This window comes from Lithobates pipiens, unplaced genomic scaffold (assembly GCF_037356315.1).
Source record: "Lithobates pipiens isolate NorthernLeopardFrog02 unplaced genomic scaffold, aLitPip1_a1.2 Scaffold_8, whole genome shotgun sequence".
Lineage (NCBI taxonomy): Eukaryota > Metazoa > Chordata > Amphibia > Anura > Ranidae > Lithobates > Lithobates pipiens.
In genome coordinates, this window is record NW_027507903.1 from 641,216,622 (window position 1) to 641,230,595 (window position 13,974).

The window sequence follows — 13,974 nt, forward strand, 5'->3', positions numbered from 1 at the left end:
TCCTTCTGGGATGACAGCCATGCAGACCAATTTGGTGCAGTGTGCGGACGTTTGGTTTGAGCGCTGACCCCCACCCCTTCAACCTCTACAGCAGTGCTGGCAGCACTTATACCTTTATTTCCCAAAGACAACCTCTGGATACGACACTGAGCATGCCGAGGTGTTCTATCAAGTTGAAGTCAGGACTCTGTGCAGGCCAGTCAAATTCCTCCACTCCAAACTCACTCATTCATGTTATTATGGACCTTGCTTTGTGCACCGGTCCCAATCATTTGGTAGAGGAGGTGATTATGGTGTGGGATTGTTTTTCTGGGGCTGGGCTTGGTCTCTTAGTTCCAGTGAAGGGAACTCTTAAGGCAACAGCATACTAAGACATTTTGGACAATTTCATGCTCCCAACATTGTGGGAACAGTTTGGGGATGTCCCCTTCCTGTTCCAACATGACTGCACACCAGTGCACAAAGCAAGGTCCGCACAGACATGAATGAGCGAGTTTGAGGAGGAGGAACTTGTCCTGACTTCCACCCAATAGAACACCTTTGGGATGAATTAGAGTGGAGACTGCGAGCCAGGCCTTCTCGGTCACATCAGTGCCTGACCTCACAAATGCTCTTCTGGCAAAATGGTCAAACATTCCTGAAAACTGTGGACAGCCTTCCCAGAAGAGTTGAAGCTGTTATAGATGCAAACAGTGTGCTAACTCATTATTGAACCCTACGGAATAAGACTGGAATCTTGTTCTTTAGATCATGTGCCTGTAAAGGCAGACGTCCCAATACTTTTGACAATATAGCGTACCTATGTACCTGATACCAATTAATTTACAACACTAAGGCCGCGTACACACGCGCGGACTGTTTGCCCAACCTTGTTCGTCAAACAGTTTCGGCAAACAGTCCGCTCAAAATTTGCATGAGCGGACTTGCCCACACACGAGCGGACTGTTTGACGAACAAGGTTGGGCAAACAGTTCGCTCAACTTTTGAAATGAACGGACTCGCCCACGTAAGGAGGAGGCAAATCCGCCCATTTCGAGCGCGTGTACAGGTAGGCGGGGCCCGCGAAGGATACTTCGCGGGCTCCGCCGCCTGGAATGGGCTTAAAGGGGAACCCCAACGCCGAAAAAAATCGGCGTGGGGGTTCCCCCAAAGTCCACACCAGACCCTTGTCCGAGCACGCTACCCGGCCGGCCAGGAAAGGGGGGCGAGCGAGCGCGCCCCCCCTCCTGAGCCGTACCAGGCCGCGTGCCCTCAACATGGGGGGGTGCCTTGGGGAAGGGGGGGCCGCGCGGCCCCCCCACCCCAAAGCACCTTGTCCCCATGTTGATGAGGACAAGGGCCTCTTCCCGACAACCCTGGCCGTTGGTTGTCGGGGTCTGCGGGCGGGGGGCTTATGGGAATCCGGGAGCCCCCTTACCGGCCCCCCACCCTATGTGAATGAGTATGGGGTACAATGTACCCCTACCCATTCACCTGTGAAATAAAGTACAAAAAAAAACACAACACAGGGAAAAAATATTTTATTGCACAGCTCCGGGGGTCTTCCGTCTTCGGGGGTCTTCTCGCCGGACTCCTCCGCTATGTGTGTGTAGCTCTTTTACTAGCGGAGGAGTCCGGCTTTCTTCCTCCCCGCCGCCGGCCTCTTCTCCCGACTTCGGGGGTCTTGTCCCCCTCTTCGGTTCTTCTGCCGGGCCACCGCGCCTGGTCCGGTGGCCCGGTCTTCTGTCGCCGTCTTCCGTTCTTCTGTCGCCGCCTTCGGTTCTTCTGCCGGGCCACCGCGCCTTCTTGTAGCTCTTTTACAGGCGGTGGCCCGGTCTTCTGTCGCCGCTGTCGTCGTCGCCGCCGCCGCCGCCTTCCGTTCTTGTTCTTCTTCTTGTTCTTCTTCTTCTTCTCCTGGAGATGTTGACTCGACGAGCTCTCCGACCGGAATGCCAGGGACACGCTCCGCTGCCACTTATATAGTGACAATGGGGCGGTGTCACATGGTATATGTCACATGGGTTGGTCACATGGGTTGATGTCACATGGGGACTATGACATCGTAAGGGGGCGGGGTCACCATGTGACCAACCCATGTGACATATACCATGTGACACCGCCCCATTGTCACTATATAAGTGACCGCACAGCGCGGCTCTGGCATTCCGGCCGGAGAGCTCGTCGAGTCAACATCTCCAGGAGAAGAAGAAGAAGAACAAGAAGAAGAACAAGAACGGAAGGCGGCGGCGGCGACGACGACAGCGGCGACAGAAGACCGGGCCACCGCCTGTAAAAGAGCTACAAGAAGGCGCGGTGGCCCGGCAGAAGAACCGAAGGCGGCGACAGAAGAACGGAAGACGGCGACAGAAGACCGGGCCACCGGACCAGGCGCGGTGGCCCGGCAGAAGAACCGAAGAGGGGGACAAGACCCCCGAAGTCGGGAGAAGAGGCCGGCGGCGGGGAGGAAGAAAGCCGGACTCCTCCGCTAGCAAAAGAGCTACACACACATAGCGGAGGAGTCCGGCGAGAAGACCCCCGAAGACGGAAGACCCCCGGAGCTGTGCAATAAAATACTTTTTCCATGTGTTGTGTTTTTTTTTGTACTTTATTTCACAGGTGAATGGGTAGGGGTACATTGTACCCCATACTCATTCACATAGGGTGGGGGGCCGGTATCCGGGGGCCCCCTTCTTAAAGGGTGCTCCCGGATTCCCATAAGCCCCCCGCCCGCAGACCCCGACAACCAACGGCCAGGGTTGTCGGGAAGAGGCCCTTGTCCTCATCAACATGGGGACAAGGTGCTTTGGGGTGGGGGGGCCGCGCGGCCCCCCCCTTCCCCAAGGCACCCCCCATGTTGAGGGCACGCGGCCTGGTACGGCTCAGGAGGGGGGGCGCGCTCGCTCGCCCCCCTTTCCTGGCCGGCCGGGTAGCGTGCTCGGACAAGGGTCTGGTGTGGACTTTGGGGGAACCCCCACGCCGATTTTTTTCGGCGTTGGGGTTCCCCTTTAAGCCCATTCCAGGCGGCGGAGCCCGCGACGTCTCCTTCGCGGGCCCCGCCTACCTGTACACGCGCTCGAAATGGGCGGACTTTCCGAGCGGGAACAGTCCGCTCATTTCGAAAGTACAGCGGACAGGCCCACACACGGGCGGACTGTTCGCTCAAACACAGTTTCAGCGGACAGTTTTTCGGAATTTCCGAAAGACTTTGTCCGTCCAACTGTCCGCTGAAACTGTCCGCTGAAAGCCCACACACGAGCGGACTGTCCGCCCAAACACTGTTCAGCGGACAAGGTTGGGCGAACAGTCCGCCCGTGTGTACGCGGCCTAAGGAGTCTATTTATGACGGTCACAAGCATTCATCCAATCCTCACAATTTCTGACCTTTGCTTATTACGATAACCATAATGCAGCAATTGTCCTGACTAGATGGAGCTAATGATCCTAGGAAATTAGCCTACTAAGCAAATCATGGTCATAATTCCTTAGGGCTGGGTAAATGCTTATGACATTTGTGCAGTACTTTTATATACAATATATCTTCTTGAAGTTCACTTTGAAGGGGGATCCTTAAGACCACATAAAGTAAAGACAATTTTACTATATATATATATATAGGAAGGGGATCTTTATGGTACTATGGTTAAATCAAATCTTAGAGGCCATTAAAATAGCTGCGTAACATCACTAACAAAAAATACAGTGTACATGGACTCTGTGTCCCCCATCATTGCCTGGATGTTCTTCCACTTCTATCTTTCCATTCACTTCTTGTCCCATACCCTCAATGGGAAGTTAAAGGAAATCCCTCCAAAGTGAGGAAAATCCCTCATGGTTGGCACCAGGATCACCAGAACTACTGGAAGATTTCTCCCTTTTTCCCCCGTCCAAGGTTCAACCCAAACTGGGTTCATGAGAGGCCCAATGAGCTATGTCTGTACAATTGCTAGCCCCTGTGCCACACATAACAAAGGAATAAAAAGAAGTAAGGAGCACCCGTAGTCCAAAAGAATGCAAGTTTGATGGTAGATTAGGTAGAGTTTATTGAGAACAGAGACAAGTCTATCAAGTCAATGTACTTCGGGAGAAAGGGCTCTCCCTTTATCAGGGCTATTGAACAAGTACAAAATATTTTCTGAAAACAGATGTAGAAGATTACATACATCGGTCTTCTGTATATTTTTCCTACCTGTTTGATAGCCCTTTTGGAAGGGAGAGCCCCTTCTCCTGAAACTCGTTGTCTTGATACACTTGTTTCTATTCTCCATTTTACCACCAAATTTGCATTCTTTTGGACATCGGGCAATCCTTCTTTCCGATTATTCCAAGTCTACATGTGAAAATGGCCTTAAGGCCATGCCAGAAAGGCAGCAGCCCTATGAGGGTTTACCACCAGTATTCACTGGAGGGATATGTCCTTACTCATCCACATAATGACCCAACCAAGACCAGTGACTGATCTAGTCCGTCCAGCGTGGTCTTAAGCACAAACAAGATACACATAACAAAGGGGCGGGGATGCTAGCGATATCACTGACCTAATATGTCCACATGTCCATATTAGGTCAATGACATCATCCAAATATAGCTGGAATCTTAGCTCATCACTAGTGAGAACCCAAAATTTGTGATTTTCTTACGCTTTTTCTCTTAGTAACATTGATTACCCGGACAAAAATATCTTGTTATCAGTAACTTCCTGAGGACAGCCAATCTGATAGGCTGAAATGCATAGAGGTTGAGTCACGTGATTGTGACAACTTCCTCCCATATCCGGAAATCGAGCCCTTCATTTCATGAACTTATCAGGCACTTTTCACAGATATTTTTACCTGCTGTTGACTCCGGGTGCCAGGATATCAGGCACTGCGCAATGAGGTTTTCTCTATTGTATCCATCTATATGAGGAACATTCATCATAGTCAACCAATGGTCCAGAGGATATCTACAGGGGTCGCCCCACACAGGCATTTGACCTAACTAGCAATAGTTGGTCCAATCCCAAGGGTGAGTGCACATCTACTAGGGGGTACCCTATTTAAGCACATAAGAAGCATGGAACTACTTATCAAGTCACAACACTGTATAGGAGTTTTTAATCATTCTTCCACAAGCACCAGCACTTTTCACTGGGGACTGTTTAATTTATTGATTGTTTTCAGTATTTTACATTTATTTTTCTGTATTTAGCAATATACTGCATATAGCATGGTATATTTATTTTTTACTATACATTTTTTACACCAATTTCCCACTGCAGCTGCTCACATCATGTGGTCATTTTTATCCATGATATTAATACATACATGAGGTGATTTATATTGCTAGTAATCCTTTTGGTGCTTTGGTATATATATAATTTTTTTCCCTTCAATGTCTGCCTGAATCAGTCTGCCCAGCTGTGTTTCTGTTACTAGCTTTTACTCCTAAAATCTGACCCCTCCTTCCTAAAAAGGCTGGTTTAAGGTTCTCATTTATCTTTTACAGAAAACCACGGGCTTTAACCCCCTCACGTAATGGTGGGAGTTGCTCATTCTCTATGCATTGGCATTCCGGAGGAGTTGGCAAGAACAATGTGTGAAAGCATTAAACATATACAATATAACATCTGAATCAAATACTACATAAATCAGTATGTATATTATCTTCATTGAAAACCCAATGGTCTTTTTTAATATCCTATTCAAGAAATATTGTAATACAAAGAACTTATATTCTCATAAATACACAAATGTTTGCATCTTAAGAAATTTGAAACCTTTCTGCTGCCCTATGGGGGAAGGTGAGGGAAACCAGCTCACGATTCCTAATATGTTTGGTTCTACATACGAATGCTTACGAAGCTTATACCAATATGTATAACTTTACAAATATAATAGTCTATATAATTTCACTTTATCCATACCTAGAAGAGATATATATATACACAAACACACACACACACACACACATATAAATATATATATATATATATATATTTAACACACACAACTCAATTATTCTATGAAGATCTAATCCATCCATTTGGTAACATTTCTTAATGGATAAATATTAGATAGTAGATTAAAGATAACTTCTAACAGCATCAGAGTCATACCTCTTTTTTGAGCCCTAAAAACAATTGTTGGTATGTACAATGCACAAATCTTACCAGTTCATACAAGTATGTGTAGTAAATAGAAGATAGTATGAGGGCAAAAAAGATGAAGACAAACCCTTGCAAAATATAAGATGGGTTGGGGTGCTGAAAATAAAATATTTGGGGTTGGATACCCTTTTCGTAAGTGTACCTCAGCTAATAAATAGACTCCTTACTGTCCAATATATACACCTCTTTCTTCATTAAGAAAGTTAAAAATAATCTACAGGGGTTGCCCCCAGAATCTATAAAAATGTCAGTTTTAGCTTATAAATAAATTAAAAAGGACCCAAAATTTACATAAATGCCATGGTTGTTGATACATTAAAAGCTAGTGTTATTTTGTGGCCAGCTCTGCCTGCACATTGTAATCATTTGATAATGGCTTTTGTAGGCCCACACTTTGCTTCTTGACCTATGAACCACCGGGGCGCCTGGAAGCCACAGGTATCAAAATTCAGCCCCCAAATGTAAAAGTCATTGTGCAGGGTTTGTACATCAGATAGAAAATAAGGGTATTAGTAATTTGTAGAAAGGGACCTTGAGAAGTGGTATTTGGAATAACAGAGGAAATCTTATGCCGCGTACACACGACTGGACTTTTCGAAGGACTAGGTCCAACGGTCTTCCCAACGGATTTCCGAATTAACGGACTTGGCCACACACAATCACACCAAAGTCTGACGGATTTTAATGTTATGACGTACGACCGGAATAGAATAAGGAAGTTCATAGCCAGTAGCCAATAGCTGCCTTAGCGTCGGTTTTCGTCCATAGCACTAGCATACAGACGAATGGATTTTTCGACCGGACTAAAGTTCGTCTGAAAGATTTGAATCATGTACATCTGATTTTTAGACAGCAAAGGTCCAATGAAGCCTACACACGATCGAATTGTCCGGCGCATTCGTTCTGTCAGACCTTTGCTGTCGAAAAGTCCAGTCGTGTGTACACAGCTTTAGTCTTATCATTTTTTTTTTTTTACCAGCTTGGTGCGCACATTGTGGTCATTTAATAACGGCTTTTAAAGACTCATACTTTGCTTCTTGACTTCTCTCCATGTTTCTCCATATTGACTCAGTGAACTGCCAAAGGCAAGTCCTGAAAGCCACAGGTATCAAAATCTAGTCCCCCAAATGTAAAAAGTAATTGTGCAGGGTTAGGTTGGAGGCCAGGATCAGGAAGCCTAGATACACATCCAATGGGAAGACTAGGATATCCAGAGTATCCTGGTAGAAGAAACGGACTGAGGCTCCTGTCAGGAGAAATCCCATGTTGGACAGAAAGTAAGGGTATTAGGAATTTAGAGACAGGGACCTTAAGAAGTGGTGTTTGAAATAATGTTGGACATCGATAATTAGTCTTATTTTCTTGGACCAACTTGGCCCACTCATTGTGGCCATTTGATAGCAACATTTTTAGGCTCACACTTTGCTTCTTGTCCTTTTTCTATTTTTTTCCGCATTGTCCCAGTGAACCACCAGGGCACCTGGAAACCACAGGTATAAAAATCCAGCCCCCAAATGTAAAAGTCATTGTGCATGGGTTAGGTTGGAGGCTAGGATCAGAAAGACAAGATAAACATTATCCAATGGGAAGATGGGGATATCCTGAGTGTGCTGGTAGAGAAGAGGGACTTAGGCTCCTGTCAGAAGAAATTCCTCCGTTGGACAGAAAATAAGGGTATTGGGAATTTGGGGACAGGGACCTTAAGAAGTGGTATTTGGAATAAAGGAGCACTTTGATTATGTGTCTTATTTTTTTGGACCAGCTTGGCCCGCACATTGTGGTAATTTAATAGCAGCTTTTATAGGCTCACACTTTGCTTCTTGTCCCTCTTTCCATGTTTTCCCATATTAACCCTGAAAACTACCAGGGCACCTGGTGTCCAAATCCAGCCCCCAAATGTAAAAGTCACTGTGAAAGGTTAGGTTGGGGGCCTGGATCAGGAAACCTAGATACACACCATCCAGTGGGAAGACAGGGATATCCTAGGTATGCTGGTAGAGGAGAGGGGCTGAGGCTCCTGGCAGGAGAATATAAGGGTTCGGGAAATTTGGAGAGAGGGACCTTGAGAAGTGGTATTTGGAATAACAGAAGACATCCATAATTAGTCCTATTTTTTGGACCAGCTTGGCCCAATCATTGTGGTCATTTGATAGCGACATTTGTAGGCTCACACTTTGCTTCTTGGACCTCTCTCCATATTTTTGTTAAATTCTCTATATCAATGCGGTGAACCACCAGGGCTTCCTGGAAGCGGCAGGCATCAAAACGCAGTCCCCAAACATAAAAGCGTTTTTCATCCCGCAGGGTTAGGTTGCTGGCCAGGATCAGGAAGCCTAGATACACATCATCCAAAGGGAAGACAGGGATTTCCTGGGAAGCCTGATAGAGCAGTGGGACTGCGGCTCCTGGGAGGAGAAATCCCCCGCCGGACAGGAAATAGGGGTATTTCTTGTTTGGAAACAGAAACTCTGATACTTTGTATTTGGAGTAACGGAGGACGACAGAGTGATGCTGCACTGCGCCATGTAGTGAACGCGGGGTTCCGTATTCCTTGATGTATCGTACCAATGCGGCAGGATTCACAAATTCATCATCGTCACCTGAAAGATAGCAACATCATAAGTTTAAAGAAATATAAAACTCAGTGTTTTGTAAATCATTAAAGCTTAACCCCAGGATTTTACCTATTAGCTCTGGTTGAATGCATATATGTGGTAGCATGGCGGTGGGTCTTAACATTGGGCTATCACATAGATAATTCCATGGGCCTCTGCTGTTCTTTGCTGGGAGAAGCTCCCAGTAACGGTTTACGATCAGGAGAGGGTGGGACAGCCAATCACATCATGCCAATCCCGATCATGTGAGTGCTCTGAGGCCGCGTACACACGCGGGGACTGTTCGCTCAACTTTGTCCGTCAAACAGTTTCAGCGGACAGTCCGCTCAAAATTAGCATGGACGGACTTGCCCACACACGACGAACGAACAGTCCGCTGAAACCGTGCGCGATGACGTGAACGGCACGTACGACGGGACTAGAAAACGACGTCCTATACACTGCAATGCAAACTTCGGCGTGTAAATCCTTTCTGAGCATGCGCGGAACTTAGTTTGACGAACAAGCCTACACACGAGGGGACTGTTCCGAAAAACTTTGTTCAGCAGACTGTCCGCTGAAACTGTCCGCTGAAAGCCCACACACGAGCGGACTGTCCGCCGAAACACTGTTCAGCGGACAAAGTTGAGCGAACAGTCCCCGCGTGTGTACGCGGCCTGACAGCCAATTACAGTGATCTCATAATCAGGAACGCCGTCTCTGGCCATTGAGATCCACTTAAAGGGCCAATGAGGGGTGGTGGCAAAAAAAAAAAAAACCACCCTTGCAGTGGGGCCAATTTGCCCCAGTTTAGGGGTAGAGGAATAAGCTGTAGTGCAGTGGAAAAAAAAAACAAAAGACTCTGGGGGGCCAGCCGCACAACTGGTGGAAGCCTGCCAGGGGGTGAAATAAAGAAAGAATTACAACTGTCAGGAAGGGCTAGCCAGTACCCAAGATGGCGGCAGAAGAAGACCAACTCTGGTGCATCTGGTGCATCTGCGCACGCCTTGGCGAGTAGGTGTGCGCACACATGCGCAGTTTTAGGAAGGACATGCCAGTGCTCAAGATGGGAATTCAAGACAGCCTGTTTCCTCAGTCAGATTGCCGCCAGTGTGCCTGCATGCTCCTTTTCGCACAACAGCCTGTAACAGCTTTTGAACCCTGCCAGTGCACAGACTCAGTGCTGTCTGCTCTACAGCGTTCCTGTTACCTGTATCTGAGATCTGTTCCTGTTACCCGACCCAGCTTGCCTCTGACGATTCCTGCTATCCGTCTGCACCTGACCCAGCTTCTCTGACCGCCGCATCTGCCTGCTCCTTCTGCTACCTTGCTGCCAGCCCATCACCGACCCGGCTTGTATCCTGACTACTCTTCTGCCTCCGCACCTGCTCCTGACATCTCCGCCAGTGTCTGACCTGGCTCGCCTGTACCTACCCTCTCTCCTGCCTGCAGAATCCTGCTGTTCATCCTGCAGCTGCTTCTGATTCCACGGTCTGCGATCCATCATGCACTCCTGCGCCTCGAGTCAGAGGTGTAAGAGAGGCTGTCCGCTGCATACCAGGCTCTACCGTCAGGTACGTGACAACAACTAATTCCTCTATTCCTGGGACTTAAAGAGGAGCTCCTCTCCAGTTTCCCCAAAAAGATTAAAAGTCAGCAGCTGACTTAATATAAGGACACTTACCTGTCCAGGGATCAAGGGATGTCCTCACCCGAGCCAATTCTTCAATCGGCTTCGGGTCCAGGCACTGGCATCTTATAGGTTAGGGAAACCGGCATTGAAGCCTACCAGCTTTACAGCCGATTTCCTACTGCACATGCCCGAGCTGCGCTGCACTTTGTGAATGGTCCCACACAGTGGCGGCTGGTGCTCTTATTTTTTTTTTTCGGGGGGGGGGGGGGGGGTGGCAAACAAACCATCCAACCCCCCCCCCCCGTTTGGTCAGTCAAACCTTACACACCCCCACCCCTGTTGCTCGGTCGGTCACCCCCCCCCCCCTTCACTCAGTCGGTCAAATCCCTCACCCTCCCTCCTGTTGCTTGGTCAATCCTCTGTCCGTCCATCAGACCTGCTACCTACTGTTTCTCCCTTAGGTTGAATGACACCCAGTGACACTAACCTGCTCCCTATGGGTGTGGTATCATGCTGGCTTCACTCTGTGAGGGTCATTCCATTCAGTAATAAGTACCACCCACTAGAAGAAAAGCACCCTGTTCATCATGTGACCAGAAAGGAGACGCCAGGAGAGAAAAAAAAAAAAGGGTATATACGGTACTGTGAAAAAATGCTGTAAAGGCTCCCAAAGCACCTTGTCCCCATGTTGATGGGGACAATGGTCTCTTCCCCACAACCCTGGACTGTGGTTATGGGGGGGCTTATCAGAATCTGGAAGCCCCCCTTTACCAAGGAGGCCCCCCAGATCCTGCCCCCCTATGTGAATGGGTACCCTACCCAGTCATCAAAAAAAGTGTTAAAATGTAATAAACACAAGAGACACTTTTGATAAAAAAATAAAAATAAAAAGTGTCCCTCGATGTAAATCCATCGCCAGTCATGCCGCCCTGAAAAAAATAAAAAAGATTTTTGGGACCATTGGCATTAATACAGCAATCAGTGCAATTAAAAATGCATTGATTACTGTAAAAATGTCACAGGCAGTGAAGGGGTTAAGTGTGTCCTAGTTTGTGTTCTAACTGAAGGAGGGAGGGGACTGTGCAGTGAAGACAACAGATCATCTGTTCATACTCCTCTGGTGGCGCAAGTGCGCCCCCTAGTGACCACAGGGGGAAGCAAAGTTATATAAAGTAGTTTCGCCCAGCTGTGCCATTCTTACTTTTTGACACTTTTTCAGTGCACGGGTAGGGGTATCCATTCACATGGGGGGGGGGGGATCTGGGGGCCTCCATCTTAAAGAAATTGTAACTGTGAGTCATTTTAAAATGTGATTTGACTCGTTTTTTTTCTCTTTAGAACTACATTTTTACTACAGCATGTTTTATGCATGCTACAGCTGTGCCAATTTACAGGGGACCCCTCCGGGCACTATGTTTACAGGAATAGTTGATTTTTATTGCTTCACTTTAAGCATAATTAAAATCACTGCTCCTGCAAAAACTATCGTTTAAAAAAATAAAAATAATTATTGATACATGTCCCCCATACATACACTATATTATATTATATATAAACACACACACACAAAAAATACATGAACTCTTTAAAGTTGCAACAAGTACACTTTAACCTCTCTCCAACCACCCCTGTATCCCTTTGATTGGGTCTTTAAGCCTGAGGGGCAGGAAGGAAGGACTGCCTGAGTCCCGCAAGCCGCACACTGAGCAATCCCATGCATCTGAGAGATGACAGCAGCCTCATTCTATCTCTGTCCCAGGCCACACCCCAGCATGTTTCACCCTACCCGCGGGGCCTCACCTAGACTCACCCGGGAGTCTCAGACACCCCAGCGGAGATATGGACCTGGCATCAGAGTTCCCATGGCTGCTGAAGTTCATTCTTCCAGCATACTCCAAAACTGGGGTTGCCTAGTTCTTGGGGTCACTATAGCCAGATTCACTGATCTCACGTTCCAGAGCTTGGGACTCAACATCTTGGCGGTGATCCCCATTAAGGGTGTAGGGGGTTCCGTCACATTTGGTTGGGGATGCTTCTTTGTGCCTGGGGCATAAAAACCTCCACCGGGAGCCAAGGTCGGGATAGCGGACTTCAGTCACCCCGGCGGAGATATGGGCCTGGCATCAGAGTTCCCAAGGTTCGTTCTTTCAGCATACTCCAAAATTGGTGTTGCTTAGTTCATGGGGTCACTATAGTCAGATTCACTGATCTCGTGTTCCAGAGCTTGGAAAGCATCTTGGTGGAGATATCTAGCCGGGGGTTCCATCACATCCATGACTAAGCCCTGTTGAGGAGATGAAACGCATCGGGGGTGTGACGAGGGATGTAAATAGACTGAGACTGCTGTCATCTCTCTGAGGCACGGGATTGTTCGTTGTGCAGCTTGTGGGACTCCATTTTCATTCTGCAACTCTGAGAGCAGTTTAGATGGACTCCTAACCCAGCCTGCACCCTAGATGGAATCCACTGGATGTGGCTGCACCAGCCAGAGTGGAGACCCAAAGTTGTTACTCGGTTAACACAATACTACACATTCACAATGGGCATTAAAGCAACATACAATTCCAAATGGGCTCTTGAAATTCTGGGTGACTTCAAATATTTTAGAAGCCCAGCAGCCCCCTTTTTTTTGTATCATTTTTCTTCTCATTTTTTTGCACCTGCTGACATTTAGCAGCACAATAACATCTAGACGTTGGCCACTTGCCTTTGAATACGTAGGCTACATGGGGCATCTTAAATTGTAGCCACTCCAGAAAGCACCTCTCCTTCAGAGATAGGTTATGATGGTCCTCGATAAAGTCCCACTGCAGGACATCATTATACTCCTGGCTCTCCCTCTCCACTATGTTCTGGTAGCCAACACTGTCAACCTGAGCCATGAGGAAGATCGGCCTCACCCGGTAGCCCTCAGCCACCCCTTCCCTGGCCCACGTCTGCCTTAGTGCAAACCTCCTGTCGGTGGACCGTGGGTGGGACTTGACCGCCAGCAGTAGCAGGGGTTCCGGCGGGTCCCGAGTCAGCTTTGACTGGGGGGAGAGAAGGACCGAGCAGCGATAATTCTGCAGGTGGGGGTACTCGTACAGGAACCAAGGAAATTCCAGGTGATAGGTGTAAGTCGCATCTCGGAGATCCACAGAATGCCGACGAGGTTGAGGCGGGTTTTCTTGGGGGAAGTTGTCCTTAGTGGGGGGATTCCAAATTATTTTTGCAATGAAAAAGAATATAGATGTAGTCAGGCAGGCCTGGAGCAAAAATGCCATCTGGATCTTCATGTTGGCCTGCAAAAGCAGATCAGAAGATACTTTGTAATTAACGAACAATTTATTTAAAAACAAAAATTACTGTCATGAATTATCCCCTTATTCTGTCTAATGTGTATGTTATGTAGTCAGCGCCATCTGGCCACAATTTGATATTTCCTAAAATAATTTAATTAGGAAAATACCACCTTATGCCACTAGATGGCAGTGAATAATAATAATAATAATAATAGGGATTCAAACAATTTATTGTCATTATCCACTCAAGGACCACCCCATAGCAGATATACTGCTACAGGGCGGCCCTCCTTTGCAGAATTTATATATATATATATATATATATATATATATATATATATA

The 13,974-nt window shown here is 47.4% G+C and overlaps 1 protein-coding gene across 4 annotated transcripts in view; it reads right to left on the reverse strand.

The window, feature by feature from the left end:
* Nucleotides 1-5,613: 5,613 nt before the first annotated feature.
* Nucleotides 5,614-13,974, reverse strand: part of LOC143961601 (beta-1,3-galactosyltransferase 5-like) — a 108,876-nt gene continuing 100,515 nt past the window's right edge. For all 4 annotated transcript variants that reach the window (XM_077470916.1, XM_077470917.1, XM_077470918.1 and 1 more), the window contains exons 2-3: nt 13,059-13,632; nt 5,614-8,724 (exon numbers count right to left, since the gene is read on the reverse strand). In XM_077470916.1, coding sequence (XP_077327042.1) covers nt 8,267-8,724; nt 13,059-13,626 — 1,026 coding nt within the window. In that variant the 5' untranslated portion in view covers nt 13,627-13,632 and the 3' untranslated portion in view covers nt 5,614-8,266. The remainder of the gene's footprint in view (nt 8,725-13,058; nt 13,633-13,974) is intronic.